Source organism: Telopea speciosissima, chromosome 1, assembly GCF_018873765.1.
Source record: "Telopea speciosissima isolate NSW1024214 ecotype Mountain lineage chromosome 1, Tspe_v1, whole genome shotgun sequence".
Classification (NCBI taxonomy): domain Eukaryota; kingdom Viridiplantae; phylum Streptophyta; class Magnoliopsida; order Proteales; family Proteaceae; genus Telopea; species Telopea speciosissima.
In genome coordinates this window covers 71,640,274-71,664,024 of record NC_057916.1, presented here as the reverse complement: position 1 = coordinate 71,664,024, position 23,751 = coordinate 71,640,274, and the positions used below count along the sequence as shown (strand labels likewise).

At 41.8% G+C, this 23,751-nt stretch overlaps 2 protein-coding genes across 2 annotated transcripts; both read right to left on the bottom strand.

Moving 5' to 3' along the window:
• Window positions 1-18,351: 18,351 nt before the first annotated feature.
• On the bottom strand, window positions 18,352-18,704 carry LOC122656721 (pEARLI1-like lipid transfer protein 1). The gene has a single exon (XM_043851344.1). It carries the CDS (start codon window positions 18,695-18,697, stop codon window positions 18,449-18,451), a length of 249 nt encoding a protein of 82 aa, XP_043707279.1. The 5' UTR covers window positions 18,698-18,704; the 3' UTR covers window positions 18,352-18,448.
• Window positions 18,705-18,832: 128 nt separating this feature from the next.
• Window positions 18,833-20,284, bottom strand: LOC122654043 (14 kDa proline-rich protein DC2.15-like; the record flags this gene model as incomplete). Its single annotated transcript, XM_043848015.1, has 2 exons — window positions 20,080-20,284; window positions 18,833-19,140 (listed from the first exon to the last, which is right to left on the bottom strand). Coding segments are annotated over exons 1-2 (441 nt in total), but the record flags the coding sequence as incomplete, so codon positions are not given.
• Between the last annotated feature and the right edge of the window lie 3,467 nt (window positions 20,285-23,751).

Below are 23,751 nucleotides of genomic sequence, written 5' to 3'. Positions count from 1 at the left end.
GGGATCCACCCAACCCCCTCCCCCCTTATTAGAGGCATTGGGGAACTGGGCCGGACAGGGAATTGGAGGAGATAATTTTTGAATCTTTATTCCCTCCAGTTCCCTGCCGGGCTCAGTCCCTCTAATGAGGGGGGGGGGTGGACCCCACCCGAGCAAGGGTAGGGTGGTCATTGCACCCCCCTTATTAGGGGGACTGGGGAACTGGCCGGGCAAGAAACTGGAGGGGATAATTTTTTGAGGGAGAATGGTCTCTCTCTCTCTCTCTCTCTCTCTCTCTCTCTCTCTCTCTCTCTCTCTCTCTCTCTCTCTCTCTCTCTCTCTCTCTCTCTGGGTGCACAACTTGAATGCTCATTACAGCTGGGATAAACCTTACACACCATGTACGAAGAGGGAAAAAGGCATTGTATGGATGTGTTTTTGGTTAATATTGTTGGTACGATGTCTTGTATTTCATTATTTATGGGAAAAATTTTTGAGGACCATTGTTTCGTTGATAATGATACAAGCCCTAAACCCCCATATATAGCGTCTCGTGGAGTACAATATAGAGAAACCTTATTCCTTAAACGTATAAAATTTCCTTTAGTATAAACGACTTTGGGGAAGAATCACCGGTACTTCTTGGTTTAAGTAGTTGAGATCAAGCTTCTCCAATAACATTTTCTTTGTAATGCAATATGAAAGAGTTGTGAGGATGAGTGACTGTAACCCTATTCTTCATTGATAGTGAAACATATCTCATCACCACGGACGTAGATAATCTTGGTGAACCATGTAAATCCTTGTGTTTGTTGTTTGTAATTTCTATTCTTTTCTGCATCATTTTAGGATTCGTTTTTCAACAAATATCACACATCATATATAGATGCCATTGATCAAAATGTCCTTATAAATTTGATTATTTTTCCACACCTAGTTAAAGTATAAAACATGGAATGCCACACAGGTGTTATCCCTAAAATGTTCATACATATAAGAAGAACGTTCACACCATCACCGGCCTTATCACCACAGAACTTCTGGGGTAGGGAATTTCTACTTCTGTTGAGCTCAAAAAAATCCTTCAAGAAACAAGTAGATTTGGAAGGACCTACAACTAGTGCATGCAGCTCTATTTGACAATTAAGGCTGCATCACCCTTCCCAGTTTCACACCCTTTTTTGAAGTTCCCTTCCCAGACTCACTAGTAATATCTATCCAGAAGTATTCCTTCCTTCTAGATTCTGCTCCTTTAAATTGATTCATTGATTGATTGTGAAAGGAAAGAGAGAGAGAGTCAAATCTATAAAATCTATAGCCCCATTTCGGAAAGACTTCTCTACTTCTAAGGTGGACAGTACTTCCATGCGCCCAATTTTGCCCAGCGTACAAGGCGGGCAAAAAATACCGCTTTACCCTCGCTCAGGCAGGGGCAAGATGATACTTTCCGCCACCTTGTATGTGGGGCAAAGTTGTGCGCACGAAAATACCGCACGCCTTGGAAGTAGAGGAGTCGGATCCCCATCAATCAAGTTTACATTCTACAATCTAAAACCACATGTTGTCGTTATTGTTTTTGGTTCATTCACAGTAATCATAAGTCAACTTTGCGTTACATTTCCGCCTTTTAGTGATATGTCGTTTTGTGTTGACTATGCGTTTAGCCACTTTTTTGTTCCCTTAACTTTACTCAGAAAACGGAATGCCCTGATTTTACGTCCACTTCAATTTGGCTTAGCCGTTGGCCTTGGCATGTCATCACAACTCAGAAACGTGTGGGCATGGGACCAAAGTGGCATGTAAGGGTGTTAAACGATTTGGTTCAGTTTGGTGCAAGTTTTTTTTAGGTAAAATCAAAATCAAATTGTTTATTAAAGGAAAAATTTCTTAGATCTACTGGATAAAAACAAAATTTACAAAAATGGTAGATGTAAAAAATGTTTACAATCACACGATACCACCTTGAACAGATTTACCAAATCTCCATATGACTAAAAAAACCTAACTGAACTACCTAAAATACCCTTAACCTCCTTCTTTCTTTTCACTTCGATTTTGTTTCTTTATTCAATCTTTTCATTTTTTTAATTTTTTAGTAACCCTACCCTTCTTCTTCTTCCTCAGACAAAGGAACACCAACAACCACTCTCTCCTCCCTCTCCCTGCAACAACCCACACCGCCTAGAAAAGGAACCTCCTTCCACATCAATAGTCTTCAGGGGAACCCGTCTATGGATCTGCCCAGCCCCTCTCCTTACTCCCTCTCCCTCCACCCAAACCGCCTAGAAAACGAACCTCCTTCCACGTAAATATGATAAAAGATAAGAGAATATATGGGAAAAATGATTGTTTTCCTTGACTTGAATCGATTATACATGGTGGCTTTTATAGCCAGAGGTGTACATGATCAGTTCCTTGATTTAAGCTAATGGAATCCTTAGTCAATGCTGATTGTTAGGAGTTAGGGGTATACAAGATAAGATACAGCTGATTACATGGGATAAGGATTACATCTACAGCTAATATACAGGATTGGATCAAGGGATGTGGTTGCTGAGATCGTGGAAATCAAATAATTTCCAATACCCCCCCTCAAGTTGGAGTGGGTTGATAGAGTTGAAACCCACCCAACTTGGCAATGAGATTGTGAAACTGATTCTGTCCAAGGGGCTTTGTGAAGACATCAGCCAATTGTCGAGTTGTGTGTATATGAGCAGTGCGGATAAGGCCACGCTGGATTTTCTCACGAACAAAGTGACAATCCAATTCAATGTGTTTAGTACGTTCGTGAAATACTGGATTAGCCGCAATGTGGAGTGCAGCCTAGTTGTCGCAGTAAAGGGTGGCGGGTTCAGTGTGGGGTATACCCAGGTCCGCAAGTAGATATAAGAGCCATTGCACTTCACAAGAAGCATGGGCCATGGCTCGGTACTCGGATTCAGCCGAAGACCGAGAGACGGTCGTTTGTTTCTTTGAACGCCATGAAATGGGGCTGTTACCGAGAAGAACACAATATCCGGTCGTGGAACGACGAGTGAACGAACAACTCGCCCAATCAGAATCAGTAAAGGCGTGAAGCTGCAGTGAACTGGTAGAGGGTAAGAAAATGCACTGGCCAGGACTTTGCTTAAGGTAGCGCAATACGCGAAGGGCAGCTTCATAATGAGGAGTGCGTGGAGTCTGCATGAATTGGCTTAGCACCTGCACACTGTAGGTGATATCTAGGCGTGTAAAAGTGAGGTAGATGAGGCGACCAATGAGGCGGCGATAAATGGAAGGATCGGGTATGGGGTCACCATCATCGAGGTTGAGTTTGAGATGCTGCTCCATAGGTGTGGGAGAAGGACAACAACCTAACATGCCCATATCATTTAATATGTCCAATGTATATTTGCGTTGACAAAGAAAGATGCCATCATCATTCCGCGAAACCTCTACGCCAAGGAAATATTGCAGTGGTCCTAAGTCCTTGATGTGGAAGACAGTACCCAAATGCCGTTTGATAGAGTCAATTTCGGCCATATCATTCCCTGTGATGACCAAGTCATCAACATAGACAAGAACAAAGGTTGAACCACATGCCGTATGCTTGGTAAATAAGGAATGATCGACTGTAGATTGTAGAAAGCCAGCTTGATTTAAGGCATCAGTGAGTTTGGCAAACCATTGGCGACCAGCCTGCTTTAGACCATACAAAGATTTTTGCAATCGACAGACTCGACGGTCCCCTTTCTTGCAATAGCCAGGTGGAAGGGTCATGTAAACCTCTTCATGGAGATCTCCATGCAGGAAAGCATTGGTCACATCTAATTGATGAAGAGACCAGTGTTTGATAGATGCGATAGCAAGGAGACAACGAACAGTGGTGTGCTTGGCGACCGGAGCAAAGGTCTCATGGTAATCGAGACCCTCTGTTTGGGTGTAGCCCTTAGCAACAAGACGGGCCTTGTAGCGTTCGATTGTGCCATCCGATCGAAATTTCACTCGATAAATCCATTTGCATCCAACAGTAGTCTTGTTAGGTGGTAATGTAGTGAGTGACCAAGTTTGATTTTTCTCAAGAGCGGCAATCTCTGCAGCCATAGCATCTCTCCATTTAGGATCCTGGACAGCTTGTTCAAACTTGGTGGGTTCAACAATAGAGTCTACAGAAGAGAGGAAAGCACGACACTGGGGTGATAAATTTGTGTAAGATAAAAAGTTGGAGATGGGGTGAGGAATACCTGGACGAGGTTCCGATGAAGCAGGAACAGCTGTGGAGACCATATTACATTGATAATCTTGTAGATAGGCGGGTGAACGACGAGTGCGGGTAGGACGGGGAGTGGGAGGATTGCTGGGTGGCAAAGCCTGTGGTGATGGGGGATGTGGGCTTGGTGATATGGGATGTGGGGTTGGTGATGGAGTGGGGAATGAGTCTACTGGTGGGTCGGTGAGTCCAATGTCAAATGGAGAGGAATAATGATCGGGAATTGGAGTAGGGAGAACTGGTGAGGTGGGAGTGGGGGATGGGACATCACGGAAAGGGAAAAATTTTTCATGAAAGATTACATCCCGGGAAGTGTAAATTTTCTTGGTTTCCATATCGTAGATACGATAGCCTTTTTGGCCAAAAGGGTAACCAACAAATATACCTGGTTTGGAGCGAGCATCGAATTTCTGGCGATGTGGGGAATGATTGTGTGCAAAAACAAGGCACCCAAATACATGCAAGTGTGCGTAAGATGGTGAGGTTTGTAACAACATTTCATGAGGAGATTTTCCAGAGAGGGCGGGAGTGGGTAATTTATTGATGAGGTAAGCCGCTGTGAGTACACATTCCCCCCAAAAAGAGATTGGTAGGTGACTTTGGAAACGGAGGGCCCGAGCAACTTCAAGGAGGTGGCGGTGTTTACGTTCGACCACCCCATTTTGCTGAGGTGTTCCTACACAACTGGTTTCATGGATAATTCCAAGCTGTTGGAAGATGGCCTGGAGGTCTTTGTCAAGAAATTCAACGCTGTTATCACTGCGGATTTTCTGTACACGCAATTTGTATTGGGTGGAAACAAGGGCCAAAAAAGCAGTGAGAAGACCTTTAGTTTCGGATTTATATTTCATGAGATAGAGCCATGTGCAGCGAGTGTAATCATCCACAATCGTCAAAAAATAATGAGATCCAGTGGAGCTAGGTGTATTGAACCGACCCCAAATGTCACAGTGTATAAGTTCAAAAGGAGATTTGGTGGATGTAGTACTTAAAGAAAATGGAAGACGGGAATGCTTTGCCAAGGGGCAAATATTACAAAATTCTAAATGAGAGACAACCACAGATGAATCATTTTTTGCAATTGTATGCAGCCGTGAGGATGATGGGTGACCAAGGCGCCAATGCCAAAGGTCATATGGAGAAGAAGCAGCGAGCAAAGTAGTGGGTTTGGTGAGGTAATAGAGTCCGTCACGAGCATGTCCCAGTCCAATCGTGTTCCTCGTTGACAGGTCCTGGAAGATACAGAAATCAGGGAAAAATGTTACGGAGCAATTCAAAGATTTTGTAATTTTTGAAATGGAGAGCAAATTGAACTGAAATGATGGGACATGCAATACATTATGGAGACAAAAATTAGAATTAATTTCCACAGAACCAATATTAGAAATAGAAGCATGAGTGCCATCTGGTTGTTGAACGGTCATGATACTAGGACTGGACTCTAGAGAACTCAATGAATTGATGGATGAGCAGATATGTTCATTAGCACCAGAATCGATGATCCACTCAGTGGGTGAAGAAACAACAGATGTGAGAGCAGTACCTGCTAAGTTCACACTAGGCGGAGTACTACCTTGTTGAAGGATGGTAAGTATTTGTGCATATTGATCAGCAGAGATGGTAGGATTCTGTGAGTTGGAGGCAGGTGTGGTATTCTCAATATGTCCTGCAGCTTGAAAACCCTTCGGCTGGGAAGGACTTGGCGATGCTTGCTTTGGAGGATAACCATGAAGCTTGTAACAGGTTGTCACTGTGTGACCAGTCCTTTTGCAATAAGTACAAGTATTAGAGGCAGAAGCATCTCCTTTCTTTGGAGGATATCCATGCAATTTGTAACAAGTATGGATGGTGTGGCCATCCATAGAACAATGGTCACAATGAGGTCGACCCTTTTGCCCACGTGAAATAAGGGCCGATGCTTCAGGTTTGGTACTAGAGATAGAAGATATCTCACGTTGCTTCTCCTCTTGTAGTGCTAGAGAATAAAGTTTTGCAACTGAAGGCAAAGGGTCTTGCAGAAGAACTTGACTCCTTAGAGGAGCAAAAGATTCATGAAGTCCTTGAAGAAACTTCATGGCATAATCCTGTTGAATAAATGCATTCAATTTATGCGAAGCGCCGCATTTGCAATCTGGCAAAGAGACATAAGATGTCAGTTCATCCCACAAACCTTTGAGTTTTGTGAAATAGGCAGTAACGGAAAGATTATGTTGCTTCCAATCAACGATATCTTGTTTGATCTGATAGATCTTGGTAGTATTTGGTTGAGAGAAACGATTCTGGAGTTCTGTCCAAATGGTATGAGCAGAATCTGCATAAATGACACTAGCTGCAAGTTCTGGAGTGAGGATCGAAGAAGCCAAGACGTCACCATATCGTTGACTCGTATCCATCGAGCATACTCGGTTGCGGCAGCATCCGGCATGGGTATTGTTCCATCGACAAACCCAAGCTTATTTTTTGCTCTTAAAGCCATCGTCATGGCACGAACCCAAGTATTGAAGTTGTCGCCATTCAGTGAAGGAGACGCAAGGATAGCCGTGGGACTATCGGAGTGATGGAGAGTATAGGGATTGTTAAAGGGGTCATTTGGTTGAGCAGCAGATGACGTATTGGTGGTGGGTTCTCCCATGAGAAGAGAAGAGAAAGGAGCGTAATCAGGTTCAACGCTCTGATACCATGATAAAAGATAAGAGAATATATGGGAAAAATGATTGTTTTCCTTGACTTGAATCGATTATACATGGTGGCTTTTATAGCCAGAGGTGTACATGATCAGTTCCTTGATTTAAGCTAATGGAATCCTTAGTCAATGCTGATTGTTAGGAGTTAGGGGTATACAAGATAAGATACAGCTGATTACATGGGATAAGGATTACATCTACAGCTAATATACAGGATTGGATCAAGGGATGTGGTTGCTGAGATCGTGGAAATCAAATAATTTCCAATAAAATAATCTCCAGGTGAACCCGTTTGTGGATCTGCCCGGCCCCAATGGTGCCATCCTTCTCAGCCAGAGGGCGTGATAGCCCGAGAACTGAACATACTGGCAGCGTGGCTGGAGGGGATAGGGCCGTCCAATCTTTTGAGTGAGAAGATGAATGATATGATATATTGACAATTTGAGAGAGAGAGAGAGAGAGAGAGAGAGAGAGAGAGAGAGAGAGAGAGAGAGAGAGAGAGATGGTAAAGGATTGTTCACGTTTGAGGCTTTTAACCTGTCAATTTTCTCCTTTTTTTGATCCTTAATTAATTATTCATGGATAAGTTTTTACTCTTTAAGTGTTTAAACATTTATGAGGTATTGTAGTATAAGTCTTCCTGCTATTTTTTATGGAAACGTTTTCCTGCTAATTGCTGAACAGGGAGTTTGGTGTTGGTGTCTGCAGAAAAGTGAGGATGTCTGTATCACAGAAAGCCTGTTTGTGTGGGTACGTGGGTTATAGTGTCCAAGACTTCCAACTCGAAGAACACTGAAAATGGTGAGCTTCCTTTTCTAGGCGGTGTAGGTGGAGAGAGGAGAGGTTGCATAGGAGAGGGGAAGGGGAGGAAGGTGGGAGTTAGGAGGAAGAAGGGTGGGGGGTCAGTAAGAAATGGAAAGGTTGAATAAAAAAAAAAGAACGAGGGGAGAGAGAGAGAGAGAGAGAATGATGCTGAGGGTATTTTGGGTTGTTTGTTTAACTCTTTTTACTTACACGGGAATTTGGTAAATCTTTTCAACTTGGTAACTTGTGATTGTAAAACATAAGTTTCATTTACCAGTTTTGTAAATCTTTTCATTATCTAGTAGATCTAAGCAATTTTCCTTTTATTAAATGGTTTCATATCTTGAATTGAAAACCGTTTATAAACGGAAAAAAAAATCCTGTGCATTGCCTTAATCTTGCGGTGCCTTGCAGTTTGGGTCTGAGAGCTCTACATGTGGAAGATGTGACATCCAACCGTGTCAAGATCGAAAAGAAAAAAAAATAGGGACAATCGAGCTTGCACCATCCACGTGTCGAGCTCTTAGGCCCGAACTGCAAGGCACTGCAAGATGAAGGAATTGGAGAGGATTTTAATCATTTATAAACAGTTTCGGTTTTATAAGATTTTTATAACTTTTTTTTTTATTCATATGGCTACTTTCCCATTGTCTTTTAATTTTTTTCTTCTAGAAATGGAAGTATGAATTGAATTCTTATATATTTTCTTTAAATAATTGTTTATTTGTACCATTACATATTTAATAATTATTTATTGTTACCATTAATGCTTAATTATTGTCATTACATAATGCGAATATTTGTTTCGATTTAAACGGTTTATCATCAGTTTAAACAGATTGGTTCGGTTTACACCATTTACCTAAACGGTTTCAATTTTTAAACCAAAACGAACAATTTATTAAACGGTTTCATGGTTCCGGTTTGATTTTGACACCCTTAGTTGCATGTTGATAATCACATCTATAATGATATGCGACCAAACACGTCAAAGAGTTTATAATCTCGCCGACTTGGGCTATACATTATGAAGGTGTGGTATGAAAATTATATGAAATAGTGATCAACATACCAATTTCTAAGTTGGTTTGGATTTCAAAACTGAATAAGCCCCATGAGACAAGTATTGGAGGTCTCATCAATAAGAGCCACCCAAATGCATATGCTTCATCTAAAGAAGATTATTTGGGACTGGGTCAAAATGTCCCAAATCATTAGCACAAGTCCTCGTAACTGAATGAGGCTTTACTTGTAAATAATGTGTATTTTTAAAAGACCTCAGTTACTGAATGAGGTAAATACACCACATAGCCTCGATAGTCAAAAGGAAGTTGATAACCAAAGTGTGCAATACATAAATGACCATAACACAATGATGCATAGGGATTCTCGAGATTAAAATGAAACAGAATTAAGAAAGTCAATTGCAACTGATTACATAAATGAGAAATCTTCCATTAACAAAATACATCAAAAGATCTAGCTAATCCCATATTAGTAACATTTCTCCTAGAAAACTTTAGGAGTTAAGCCCTTAGTTAGTGAATCAATAATCATGCTATTTGTAGTTATGCACTTTGAACCTAAAGTACTTCTATCGTTAGTAGAGGAACGAACTGTAGCAGAGTTTTCACATAATATCCTCAATGGCTTAGTTAGCGAATCAATAACCGATTTGGTATCCATCTTCTTGCTGCTCACGTCTTTGTTGCTCGTGTTATTTCCTCCATCATGTCAGATCCCTCTTCCCAAACCTCGGCTGATTCTCCCACCGCTCCGGCTTCAATGGCATTGCCTTTGCCTATGACCAGTACTGCCGCCATAGATCCTTCGTCACCTACTATCTTCACCATTCAGACAACCTAGGAACGCTCCTGGTTTCCACTCCTCTAGATGGTGATTAACTATCCCAACGCCACATCATGTGTATGGCTCTCTATGCCAAAAACAAAATGATGTTTGTGGATGGCACTGTCTTTAAGCCACTTGCTCCACCTTCCAACGTCCAGCTCTGGGTTTGATGCAACTTCATGGTTCTCTCTTGGATCTTGAATGTCCTCATTCGTACCATTGCCGATAGTGTTCTCTACGCAGATACTTCTCAGTCCGTTTGGTAGGACCTTGAAGAGCGCTTCTCTCGTAGTAATGCTCCACATATTTTCATCTCAAGTGCTCTATCTATACTATTCAACAAGGCACAGACTCTCTTGCTGCTTATTACACCCGCTTGATTCATCCTATGTTCTAGTTCCCACTTGCTCTTGTAGGGCGCAATCTGCTCTACATTCGGCCAATCAATAGGAACGGGTTTATCAGTTTCTGATGGGTCTCTCTGACGGCTACGCTGCCATCCATTCTAAGATCCTCAACATGGATCCCTTCCCATATGTCAACCATGCTTATCATCTTCTTCTCTAAGACAAACAACAACGGGAACTTTCCCTACCCGTGGCTGTTTTGGACACTGTTGCCATGATTGCCAATTGTCCTTCCCATGCCCCCCACCCCTCAATGCCAATTTAATCCATCTACTGGCCACAACAGAGGGCAAGGGAAGGGGCTCCTCTTTTATGATCAATGCCATGTGTATGGGCATACACGCTCCACCAGTTGGCGTACGTCTCCATGGTTAACCTCCAGGTCATCAACCTCATTCCGATTGCTCCACTCAGGGCTCCAAACAAGGTTCCACTCAAGGCCGCCATCCACAGCCCCATGTCACTGTTGTCGCCACCAACACCACCCCCGTTAATTCCCAGTCTCACACTAGATCAATTTTTAGCAGCTTCTTTCTTTATTGGGCTTGGACACCTCTCATTTCAATGCCAACTTCACAGGTATAGAGACTTGTTTATCTGTTTCAGGTACGGATTCTGCCCTTGGTTATTCAACTATGGGGATACTGATCACATGACTTGTGACGTTTCCAGTCTTATCCATTCCACCCCTACCTCATGTTACAAACTCGTTTGCCTCCCTAATGGTCTCACCGTACCCATCACCCACCGTGGTTCCAGGCCTTTTGGTCCTAATCTCATCCTTCAGGACGTTCTATTTATTCCCTCTTTCTAATTTAATTTGGTTTACAATTAGTAAATTAACACAATCCTTGAATTATGCTATTCTTTTTTTTTTTTTTCCATCCTTTTGTGCTCTATAGGACCTGTCAACGAAGAGGCTAATTGGGGCGGGAACAATGCATAATGGATTGTACCATTAATCTCCTTCCATATCCTCCATACATTCTCTGGTGGCTTCTCCTGCATTTCGTGATCCCTCTTCGACGATTTTGCATATGTGGCTACGCCACCCCTCCCCTGATCGTTTATCTTGTTTGCCTTCTTTTATTTCTAATGCTATCGAGCACCTTGTTTCCCCCATCCCCTGTAATGTTTCTCTTTTTTTTTTTTTTGGCTAAAGGTCAGCAAAGTATGTATTAATAAAAGTAAAAAGGGGTTACATGTAAGTCATGAAAACTACCATAAAGCCTTCACCGAAGTCAGGCCTTTCACCTTCGGCAATGCCATCAGCAAAAAACCTAACCCGACCAAACTAAGTTCAATAAAAAAGAGTGGAATAACCCAAGTCCCAAAAAAGAAAGGGGAATTATGTGATTCTATAGTAAGACCGTCCCTGTGCATCCCACGAGATTGCTTGAGCAATGAAGGAAGGGGAAGCTTGCTTGCCACATGTAAGATGATTTTCTTTTTGTTGCATGATTTTGCTAAGGCGTCTGCAGCGACGTTAGCTTCCCTGTAGCAATGTGTAATTCTCCATTGGATAGAGTCAAGGTAAGGAGAGATTGACCACCAAATTTGCATAAAACACCAAGGGATCTTGCGTGATAGAATTGCCACAACTGTAGCAGCAGAGTCGCTCTCAACCCAAAGCTTTGGAATCCCTAACTGCCGAGCCTCTTTAATGCCCACCAAGAAAGCTGCCATCTCCGCCATAAAGTTTGTTCCCACACCTTGAAAAGAAGCAAAGCATCGAATAGGAGCGCCTAAGCTGTTCCGAAAGATCCCACATGCTCCTGTAGAGCCTGGGTTCCCCAACAAAGATCCATCAATATTTAGTTTCGATCACCCTGTAGGAGGCAGCTTCCATTTTACCTCTAGTATAATTTTTGTTGGTGACTTAGAGATGGCGACATGCATTTTCCTTGCTAGGATCAAATCTTGGACAGATTTGACCTTCACTCCTTCGATGCTTAAGCAATCTGAGGCCTCTCTGAAGCACAAACGTACCACTTGGGAGTGGTGTCTCCTCAAATTTTCATATCTTCTCCTATTACGTTCCAACCATATTTGGTGACAAGTAATTATAAGCAGGGGTCTCCAAATGGTTGGCAGTGGTACAACCTTGTAATGTTTCTCGTTTAGCTAAACAATCTTGACTTCCTTTTCCTCTTAATAGTGAATGTCGCATCACCTTTTGTTCTTATTCATTGTGATAATTGCAACGGTTATCACACTGCATCTTACATTGGTGCACATTATTTTTTAACTTTAGTTGATGACTATTCTCGTAGTGTTTGGGTTTATTTAATGCGTAATAAATCTGAGACTTACCATTTACTTACTTATTTTTATGCCATGGTTCATATTAGATTTAATTCTCGTATCCAACAAATCCGTACTGATAATGGGATGGAATTTTTTCACAAACTTTGAAACTCTTTTTCTCCCAACATGGCATTTTTCACCAACATTCCTGTGTGGGACCCCCAACAAAATGGTGTAGCTGAATGTAAACATCGCCACCTACTCGAAGTTGGCCTTGTCCTATGTTTTCAAGCCCACTTACCTGTTAGCCTTTGGGGTGAATGTATCTTAAAGGTTGCCTATCTCGTCAACAGTCTCCCCAACCCCATCCTTGCTAGCAAGACCCCCATGAACTTCTTTTTAATAAGGTACCAACTTATCAATATCTTCGCATGTTTGGTTCACTATGCTATGTCCACAATCATGCCCTTGGTCACAATAAATTTGAGCCTAGGGCTATTCGTTGTATGTTTGTTGGATACCCTTATGGTCAAAAGGGCTATCGATTATTTGACCTCCAGTCCCACAAACTTTTCTTGTCTAAGGACGTCACTTTCCACGAAGGAATTTTTCCTTTTTTCCAATGGCCCCCTGTGAATTCACCACGCCCTCCACCATACTCCCTCTCCCTTTACCAGATACCCCCATCTCCCTTCCCATTCCCCCACCAAAGGTCATTCCATCCCCTTCCCCACTCCCCTCTTCCACCACCAAGACCCCCCATCCCTTCTTCCACCGTCCCACTCCACATCCCCTCCTCCACCATCCCCCTCCCCTCCTCCACCGTCCTCATCCCCTCCTTCCCTCCCTCCATCTCCCTCCACTTCGTCATTCTTCCCGTCTGCATACCCTTCCTCCCGTTTACAGGATTATGTGTGTTCCTCTGTATGTTCCCCCTCCATCATGCCGCAATTGCTAGTTAATACCCCCTACCCCATTCATAATTTTATGTCTTACCACCATTTTTCGGATTCCCATTTTTCTTTTCCCTCTACTCTCTCTTTTGAGCATGAACCTACCATTTTTAGTGAGGCTGTGAAACATCCCCATTGACGTAGCACCATGGAAGCATAAATTCTTGCACTAGACTAGAATAACACTTGGTCTATTTGCAGCTTCTTCCTGCAGGTCAATGGGGATGTTTCACAACCTCACTAAAAAAAAAACACTTGGTCTATTTGTAGCCTCTTCCTGCAGGTAAAACTCTTATCGGCTGCAAATGGGTCTACAAAATTAAGTGCCACATTGATGGCACTATTGAACGATATAAAGCCCGCCTCATGCATGGCTAAAGGCTATACCCAACAATTTGGCTTGGATTACACCGACACTTTTGACCCCGTACCCAAACTTGTCACTTTTTTCGCAATCTCCTTGCTATTGTAGCCATTCGCGGATGACACTTACATTAACTTGATGTTAATAATGCCTTCCTACACGGTAACTTACAAGAAGAGGCATACATACACTTTCCACCTGACTATTCAACCAAGGGGGAGACCCACATCTGCAAACTCAACAATTCATTATTTGGCCTCAAACAGGTGTAACAGAATTGGTTTGGTACCCTCACACGGGCCCTCATAGATGTTGGTTATCGATAGTTACTAGCCGATTATTCTCTCTTTGGTAAGTCGATTGGCTCCAGTTAAACTGCAGTTGTAGCTTGTTTAAGTGAACGATATTATTGTTGTTGGTAATGATCAACATGCAATTCAAGGGATGTTTTCTTTTCTCCAGCATCGATTTCACAGCAAGGACTTGGAGCAACTTAAATATTTCCTTGGGATTGAGTTCACCTGTTCACCGGCTGACATCTTCATCAATCAACATAAATATACATTGGATATTCTCTCTGAGTCTGGTTTACTTGCTACCAAGTCAATTATATTTCCTATGGAACAACAACTTTGCCTTGATAATGATATTGGTCTTCCATTGGCCAACCGTTCTCAATATCATCGCCTCATTGGTCATCTCATCTACCTCACCATCACTCGACCAGACATCACGTATTTCGTCAATACCCTAAGCCAGTTTATGCAAGCTCCACTGCAACCTCATTTAGATGCTGCTATGCGGGTTCTTTGTTACCTCAAATCATCTCCTGGAATGGATATTTTCTTCTCTTCTAAGAATGCTCTTCACCTTAACGCTTACTCTGATTCAGATTGTGCGGCTTGCCTCACTACACGGCGATCTGTCACTGGCTATGTCACTTTTCTAGGCAACAACCCCTTATCCTGGAAGTCTAAGAAACAAAGTACTGTATTTCTCTCTTCAGCAGAGGCCGAACACTGTTCCATGGCCATCACTACATGCGAGCTTGTCTGGCTCTGCTCCCTCTTGCATGATCTAGGCGTTTCCCATAAGACACCTATGCGCCTCTACTGTGACAATCAAGCTACCGTACACATAGCTGCCAATCTGTTTTTTCATAAGTGCACCAAACATATCGACATTGATTGCCATGTTGTTCGGGAACGTCTACAGTCTGGTTGTATTAGTACTGCCCATGTCTCTTCCCATATGCAGCTCAAAAAGCAGATAACAAAGGGAGAAACAATAGCGCAGACGACTAAAGTGGAGAACCAAATGACTAGGCAGCGGCAACATGATTGTTATATAGGATTACAATCGGTTGCCCTAAGACAATCTCTATACCAAGAAGGATTTTATTATGATTACATGTGAAATAAGGTTACCAGATATAACCCAAACTCTACATATGATATGGGTAATCCTATATGTCGGTTGATAGTATATTTAGCCCACGTACATGGATGAAACTGATGATCGAGGTCTGTCATCCATATATATATAAAGATTAATTAGCAGGAGGAACTATCCATTCATTGTGATGTCTACTTCAATTAGTCACTTATCAGAACTGATTTGGTTTGTGATGTGTACCTCATTTTGGATTAACGAGTAGAACCACAGGGCTTTGCAGATATTTTTAATAACTTCACTATTCTGATATATATGGTCGATAAAACCAGCCAGCTTTGCTAGTCTTGACAAAGCCAGCAACTATTGTAGGATAGAACAAATTATATTGACTTGCGAAGCACCGAATTTGTCTCATTACTTGCAATGGTACAATTTGATTGTCTTATTCTTTTCGATCTATACATTTTGATTCTCTTTTTATTAGGGAAATACCTTCTTGTCAAACGAAGAGAGAGAGACAAATTAAGAATGGGCTTGGAGGTAATCTTCCGTTTGCATTGGTAATTGGTAGGAAGGAAAACCGAGGCAGAGGACTTATAACTAGAGCTGATGTACAATCTACAAATACGGGAGAGGATTGTTGGGGGTATGATGTCTTCTATTCCGTTGCGTGCATTAGTGGGTTGATTCTGAAAGGCTGTTAAGAGGCTTGGCCCACCTTGTACGTTAATCTACGTTACTAGCGGGGTCATGACGAGCTAGCAGGTCCATGCGGCAGTTCTGGGGCAGCAGCCCTGAGGAAAATTTTTTTGAAGGCTATATGGGTATTTTGATAAAATTCCTGAATAGGGTTGAGGTATATATTTATAGCAAGGGTTAATTTCTTTCTCTACAATGATGCAATTTCAGAGAGGTGTGAGGATGAGCGGCTGTAATCCTATTCTTCATTGATAGCGAATCACGTAAATCTGTGTGAGCACTATGTGATTGTTTGTTTGTGATCTTCATTCTTAATTTCTTGCATCGTTATAGGTTCCATTTTTTACAGAGGATTCTATTGCTCACCTTACTTATTTACGACAGCTCAAAACTCAACTAGTCATCATTCTGAGCTCATATATAAAAGGGATTTTCTTATCGACGGCACTTTAAGATGTCAAATAATTTGTAATCTTATTTTTTTGCCCTCCCTAGGCCTGATTTGGTATAATTTCTATTTCAATTTAATGGGTGATTTTTATTTCAGAAATGGTTTTGTTTGAGTTTTACACCTTATTTCAGTGAAATAGAAATCAAATGGAATAAGTTTCTATTTCATTTGATTTCACTCTTGCTCTTTAAAGAACACATGGTTAATTTGATGGGCATAGTAATAATTTCATGTTGGAAATAAAACACCAGCCTTCTTTTTCTCCTAATGGTCTCACCACCACGTACCACTGCCACTGCCATCTCCACCTCCACCACCACCACCACCACATCCCCATCCCAACCCTGCCCTTGCCACCATCAGCCTTCCCAAAGAAATATAGAGAATCAATTCTCAGAAATTGAACTACAAAATGAATTTTTTTTACTTGAAATAATTCATATTGATACAACCAAAACAATTTCAATTTTTTGACCAAAAATCTATTTATTGACTATTTCATGAAATCGTTCCGAATGAAATAAGAAAAATCATACCAAATCTGGCCTTAGTGTAAACTAACGTACTTTTCATTTCAGTGAGGATAAAATTAGTCTGTTCACATGTATACTTAAAAAAAAATGTGTGAAACAGTGACAATCCTTGAAAATGAAATAATGGAAAGTCGATTTCAAAATAATTTTGAAAACCTTCTTTTATCCTTAACTAATTTTTAGGAATAAGACAAGTGACAATAAAAAAAAAGTTACATGCTCTAAATACACCAATAGAGGTGTCATTTAGACAATCCCCATTTAGATATATGAAATAAGAAAAATCATACCAAATCTGGCCTTAGTGTAAACTAACATACTTTTCATTTCAGTGAGGATAAAATTAGTCTGTTCACATGTATACTTAAAAAAAAATGTGTGAAACAGTGACGATCCTTGAAAATGAAATAATGGAAAGTCGATTCCAAAATAATTTTGAAAACCTTCTTTTATCCTTAAATAATTTTTAGGAATAAGACAAGTGACAATAAAAAAAAAGTTACATGTTCTAAATACACCAATAGAGGTGTCATTTAGACAATCCCCATTTAGATATTGTGCATGGTTTTTTGGGGAATCATAAGTCAGACCATCATAATAATCAACCATAAGGGCTTAGGCAGTGATAATATGTGATAACTAACCCAGTTGCCAATGATTTTCTTTGCTCTAGACGTCTGGGTATTCCTGAAACTCGTACGAAGCCTTTCAATTTTATTGTGTGCGCCTTCTTTTCCTTGGTTTAAACTAAATGTGGATGAGTATTCTATTGGAAATCTGGGTCATGCTGGTGGAGGCGGTATTATTCGTGACTCTCATGCTAGACTAATAGTTGCTTAAAATATTTTTTTTGGGATTTGTTCTAATTAACTATGAGGCTGAGTTCAAACTCTTATGGGAGGAATTGCAGTAGCTATGGAGATGGACATTCATAATCTTTGGATTGAGTGCGACTCTACTAGAATGGTAATTGCAGTATATTGTAAATATATTCATGGTTTGTTTATCAAAACTAGAGTTATCTTTAGACCTATTTATCTTCTATCAGGTGGAAGCTTTCCCACTGTTTTTGTGAAGCTAACCGGATGGCAGATTTCTTGGCCAAGGACACTGCTAAAAATTCCTTGTCTACCAATTCTCCTGATTTCCCACCTTCGGTGCAAGACGAGCTCTTAGTGGATGTATAGCATAGACCGAGATATCGGTTTCAGAGTCTGTAATTTTGTTCTATTTCTTGCCCTCAATCCTGCTGATGGCAATACCGTAAGTGGAGTTGGGGGTTCTAGGATTCTATTATTTTGTCTTTTTTGAATTGTATTTTTTTTGTTCTTTACTTAATACAAATGACCTTTTAGCGGGGAAAAAAAATAGTGATAAAAAACCCTATTTTCATCTTTATTTAACGAATGGATGTCTAAGATTGATGCAAATGAACCTTCGATGAATGCTGCATGAATCAATAATTAAGAAGCAAGACAAATCAATTAACTAAGGATATGCTTTTATTAATAAGAGAATCAAGTGATACTCATTACATTTCATAAACTACACAGACTCGCGTACATGGTCGACAGTTTGGCTAGTTTCCACTCTTTGGTTGCTTGAGCTATGTCCCCTGTCTAACCTTGTGTTGTAGCATGTTTTGCTTAATGAAGTTCTTCTTCATACCAAAATAAAAAAAACTACACAGATTCACTTTATTCCCAAGTAGTTACTTTTACAACACATTCCAAAGTCCTAAAACAGAAAGAGAGGAATAAAAGGGCTGAAAACAAAAAAAGGAAAAGAAAGCTAGAGCATATAAAGCTATTATAAGGTGACTGACACACACGCTAAGAGCACTGGTAGCCGGATGGGACGTTCTTTCCGCAATAATTCAATAGCAAGCTCAAGGAGACAGAGACGTTGAGGTTAATGCCCAAGATATTGGCCTTGATGGCCGTGCAAAGGCAAACAGCGGCATCAAGATCAACCAGATTTTGGATGAGACTGCAACAAGAGGAAGTGGGTGGGGTTCCCAAAGTTACGTTGAGCAAGCTCTGCAGCACGTTGGCACAAACACCCAGCTTAAGGGTGTCCATAGAGCAACCGGTAGACGGTGGTGGTGGTGGTGGGTTAGATGACTTTGGTGGTGGTGGTGGTGGGTTAGGCGACTTTGGTGGCGATGGTGGTGGTGGGTTGGGCGACTTTGGTGGTGATGGTGGTGGTGGTGGGTTAGGCGACTTTGGTGGTGATGATGGTGGTGGTGGTGGTGGAGAACACTCGTAGCCGGATGGGACGTTCTTTCCGCAATAATTCAATAGCAAACTCAAGGAGACAGGGATGTTGAGGTTAATGCCCAAGATATTGGCCTTGATGGCAGTGCAAAGGCAAACAGCAGCATCAAGATCAACCAGATTTTGGATGAGACTGCAGCAAGAGGACGATGCTGCGGTTCCCAAAGTTACGTTGAGCAAGCTCTGCAGCACGTTGGCACAAACACCCAGCTTAAGGGTGTCTATAGGGCAACCGGTAGACGGTGGTGGTGGTGGTGGGTTAGGTGACTTTGGTGGTGATGGTGGTGGTGGGTTGGGCGACTTTGGTGGTGGTGGGGGAGGGTTAGACGACTTTGGTGGCGATGGTGGTGGTGGGTTGGGCGACTTTGGAGGTGATGGTGGTAGTGGTGGTGGTGGGTTGGGCGACTTTGGTGGCGATGGTGGTAGTGGTGGTGGGGGATTAGGCGACTTTGGTGGCGTTGGTGATGGTGGTGGTGGGTTAGGCGACTTTGGTGGTGATGGTGGTGGTGGGTTAGGCGACTTTGGTGGCGATGGTGGTAGTGGTGGTGGGGGATTAGGCGACTTTGGTGGCGATGGTGATGGTGGTGGTGGGTTAGGCGACTTTGGTGGTGATGGTGGTGGTGGGTTGGGCGACTTTGGTGGAGATGGTGGTAGTGGTGGTGGGGGGTTAGGCGATTTTGGTGGCGATGGTGATGGTGGTGGTGGGTTAGGCGACTTTGGTGGTGATGGTGGTGGTGGGTTGGGCGACTTGGGTGGCGATGGTGGTAGTGGTGGTGGGGGGTTAGGCAATTTTGGTGGCGATGGCGATGGTGGTGGTGGGTTAGGCGACTTTGGTGGTGATGGTGGTGGTGGGTTGGGCGACTTTGGTGGCGATGGTGGTAGTGGTGGTGGGGGGTTAGGCGACTTTGGTGGGGATGGTGGTGGTGGGTTAGGCAACTTTGGTGGTGAAGGTGGTGGTGGGTTGGGCGACTTTGGTGGCGATGATGGTGGTGGTGGGTTGGGCAACTTTGGTGGTGATGGTGGTGGTAGTGGTGGTGGTGGGGTAGGTGACATTGGTGGTGATGGTGGTGGTGGGTTAGGTGACTTTGGTGGTGGTGGTAGGTTTGGTGACTTTGGTGGTGGCTTATGTGGATTTGGTGGTGGGTTTGGTGACTTTGGTGGTGGCTTATGTGGTGGCTTATGTGGATTTGGTGGTGGCTTATGTGGTGGCTTATGTGACTTTGATGGTGGTGGTGGTGGGCAAATGGTAGATGAGACCAAAGTGAAGAAAAGGATGTTGAGCATAAGGAGAAGGGCGGTTGATGCAACCTTGGAAGCCATGATCTCAAGTAGTTTTACACTGCAGAAAGGTTGAAGTGCGCAAGTAATAGGTGTAAATGAGATACAACACTAAGGTGTCAATGACTAGCTCTGTGTTCTGTGGTGAGAATGTTCATGGGTTGGTCTGGGTTTTATACATGCATGGCAGCACAAGTGGTGGACGTATAGGGCCCTAATTAGAGATAGAAGACTTGAAGCTTACTGTGTACAGTATCTTGATATTTTTTTTAATGAAAAACAAAACATACCATTGAAAAAGAAACTTACATACATTATCTACATGACCACAGCAGATATCTTATCGGTATGAGCCTTATATGCCAACTTATGATCGATAGATATAATATCTCTTATTTTTTTTACAGTATTCACAGACTGAAAAGATTTCATCAAGCGAGAGGTATCAAGAAGAAGACTGAACACCTCCCAAGGCCACCCTTTTGATGTTTACTGAGTAAGCCATGTTACGACTTGCTCTTAGTCCATCCATACCATTAACGACGTCCACTCATGATCCTTTGCTTGCTGCAACCCTTGAAACATTCCATGAATTTCCGATTCTTGTGGCGACCCTACAAAACCATTATTCACTGCAACCATGCATGATAAATTTAGAATCATGTAGGAAAATGGATCGGATGACCATCCGGCCATACCCGAATCTGGCTCAAAACTACCATCACAAATAAGGAATCACTCTACCCCTCCAAATAATCTTTGGCAATCTTCTAGGATAAAAGGACATCGGAGACTTGAGGAACTAAGTTTTCTTTAGGAGGGAGAAGAAAATTTAACTCATAGGTCCACTTTTAAATAAGTCGAACAATGCTGACCAGGTTTAGCTTTTCATTCTTAAAAATAACAGAATTCTGAAGCATCCATATGAAATAAAAGGTCATGATGGCTAATGTAGAAACAATACATTTTTTCTTAGATTTACTAGTGGTAGGATCAGATATAAGCGAAGCAACCAAGTCATAGATTGAAGGTGATGAAAAGAATTCCGTCCTCAATTCCAGAGGTCCAGCTGCAAAGATTCTTTTAGAAACCTCACAGGACAAAAACAAATGCCACCCACTTTCGACTTCCTTATTACACATATTATAGTAAGGATTAATAGATAAGAAGAACTGAAGCTGACACTTGGTACGTAGAAATAACATTGACAAGAACTTTCCATAGAAACTTGCAAAACTTTGGGTGAATATTCAAATGTCAAAAGTTCCAACTCAATTTTCTTGTTGAGTTTGAAGCCTTTCCCACAGGAATCCACCATGCGATGTCTTTGAATGTGGAAAAGCTTTGGGTGGAATGTGATTCTCTTTCAGTGGTGATGTGCATTTTAAGTCAGCGTATACCGTTGATTTATCAACAGAGATGGTGGCATTACAAGCGGTACCTGGAAAACACCTCTTGGAGAGTTTCTCATTGCTTCTGGGAGGTTAACAGTGTCGCGGATAGACTGGCGAAACATGCATCAACTACATCAACTAGCACAGATTGGGATAGCCCCCTCCCCCCCCCCCCTTTCCTCACTGATGATATTACTTGGGATGCTCTTACGAAACCTAGATACAGGTTCTTGTAATTTTGTTTTGTTTGATTGGGTTACTACTCTGCTGATGGCCATGCCGAAGGTGGACTAGTAGCTCAATGATGTTTTCTTTCATTCTTTTGGTTTGGTGATAGTAATATAATTCATTGCTGATCTTTAGCAAAAAAAAATAAAATGCAATAATAACTTAAAAACAATCTAAAAGGTTAGATCTAAGGATCACATAGATTATGAGTACTAAGGGGAATACGACAGATGACATTAACTATATCAGCAGGAAAAAGAGATTGGAGAACATTCATATTCCAAGACCCATTCACAATTAACTCATTAATATTATTAAAAAAAGGTTGGGCTGAATAGAATCACAAATTTTAAAATTTTCTAGTAATGGAATCCATGGATCGCGCCAAATTGAGATTCTACACCTGTTACCGACTTGTCAACAAATCATATTCTTCAATAATGGCACTACCTTAATCACATTATTCCAAATAATAGAACCACATCGGCCTAAGGTAAACTCATGAAAAAAAGATCATGAGGTGGGGAATTTTTTCTCCTGTGCTTCTAGTAATTTGTTTCTTTTCCCTTCGTTTAATATTTTTGATCTTTTAGTAAAAAAACAAATCTAACCCAAAGCAACTCAGGCTGGGAGAGCAAATGCTATGCTAATTTTAAAGAAAGGCTTTATTATGGATAGCCATAGACCTAAATCCAAGCCCTCCCAATGATTTTGGCTTACAAAGAACAAACATATATACCACGCAACGGGACTCCATTTCCTATTACTATCCCCCTCCCCCATCCAGAACCTCGCATTAATAGAGTCCAACGACTTTGAACATAACTTTTCAGGCATCATAAAACAAGAGATCCAATAGGTTGGAATAGAGCTCAACACAGATTTAATTAGAACTGCCCCTCCAGCTTGAGACAAAAGGGGGATTTTCCAGCCTCCTAATTTCTTTTCTAACTTTTGAACTAAATGATACGAGTCCTTCCTTGAAAAGAACTTAGGAGTACCTTGATAAGAATACTTGTCTAAAACCGGCCCAACTCCAAGGCTACAACGTACTATATTCTTAATATTATCACCAACATGCTTAGAGAACACTACCTCACTCTTAACAAAATTAATTTGCAGACTAGAAATGCCTTGAAACAAGTTTAGGATGGCATGCATGTAAGTAGAAATATCATTTTTATTAGCACGACAAAAAATAAACGTATCATTTGCAAAAAGAAGATGAGTGATTATGAGGACTACGGGTTTTGGGGGTGGGTGGGGGGGGGGGGGGGAATCAGGGATTTGGCTCCTGCCCTGCAGTGGCAGCGAGAGCTGGAGTGTCCAGCACCCCCTGAGATCTCTTCACCTGCCCTTAGTAGTATCCAACGGCCTTAATTAATAATACTCAAATTTAATCCCATTTGGTTCCCATCTTCCTCTCTCATCCTATGAACCCGACCCAAACAACGAAAACTGCACCGGCGTGGAAGAAAGGAGATAGCCAGGGGAAGTGGAATAGAGAAGTTGCAAAATGTTCGAAAGATCCTACTACACACCTGCAAAGCTGTTGTCAAGGAAGGGCATTTCGAGTAGGCACCGTCGAAGCTTTTCCTCCCTTTCCTAATTTAATGGCACCAAGAAGAAGACCATCGGGGCCCGTCTGTACTTGCTTATTTACTCTGGCTGTGCTGTGTTCTCCTCTCAGGAAATGACAACCTCGACGGTCTTAGGCTTGGACGATATAGAGTTTGTTAGGGTTTAGGGTTTAAGCACAAGGTTGCTTAAAGCATTACACCCTGAGTATCTAGTTTGGAATACCCAGACTGCTGCCTCCAGCTAGTATATATAGAAAAACTAGGGTTTAGGTCGGATGGGCTAATTACTAGATTGCCCCTCACAGCCTGGGCATTAACACAAGTAGGATTATATTAGAACATATGAAGGGATATTACATAAATACCCTTACAATCTCCT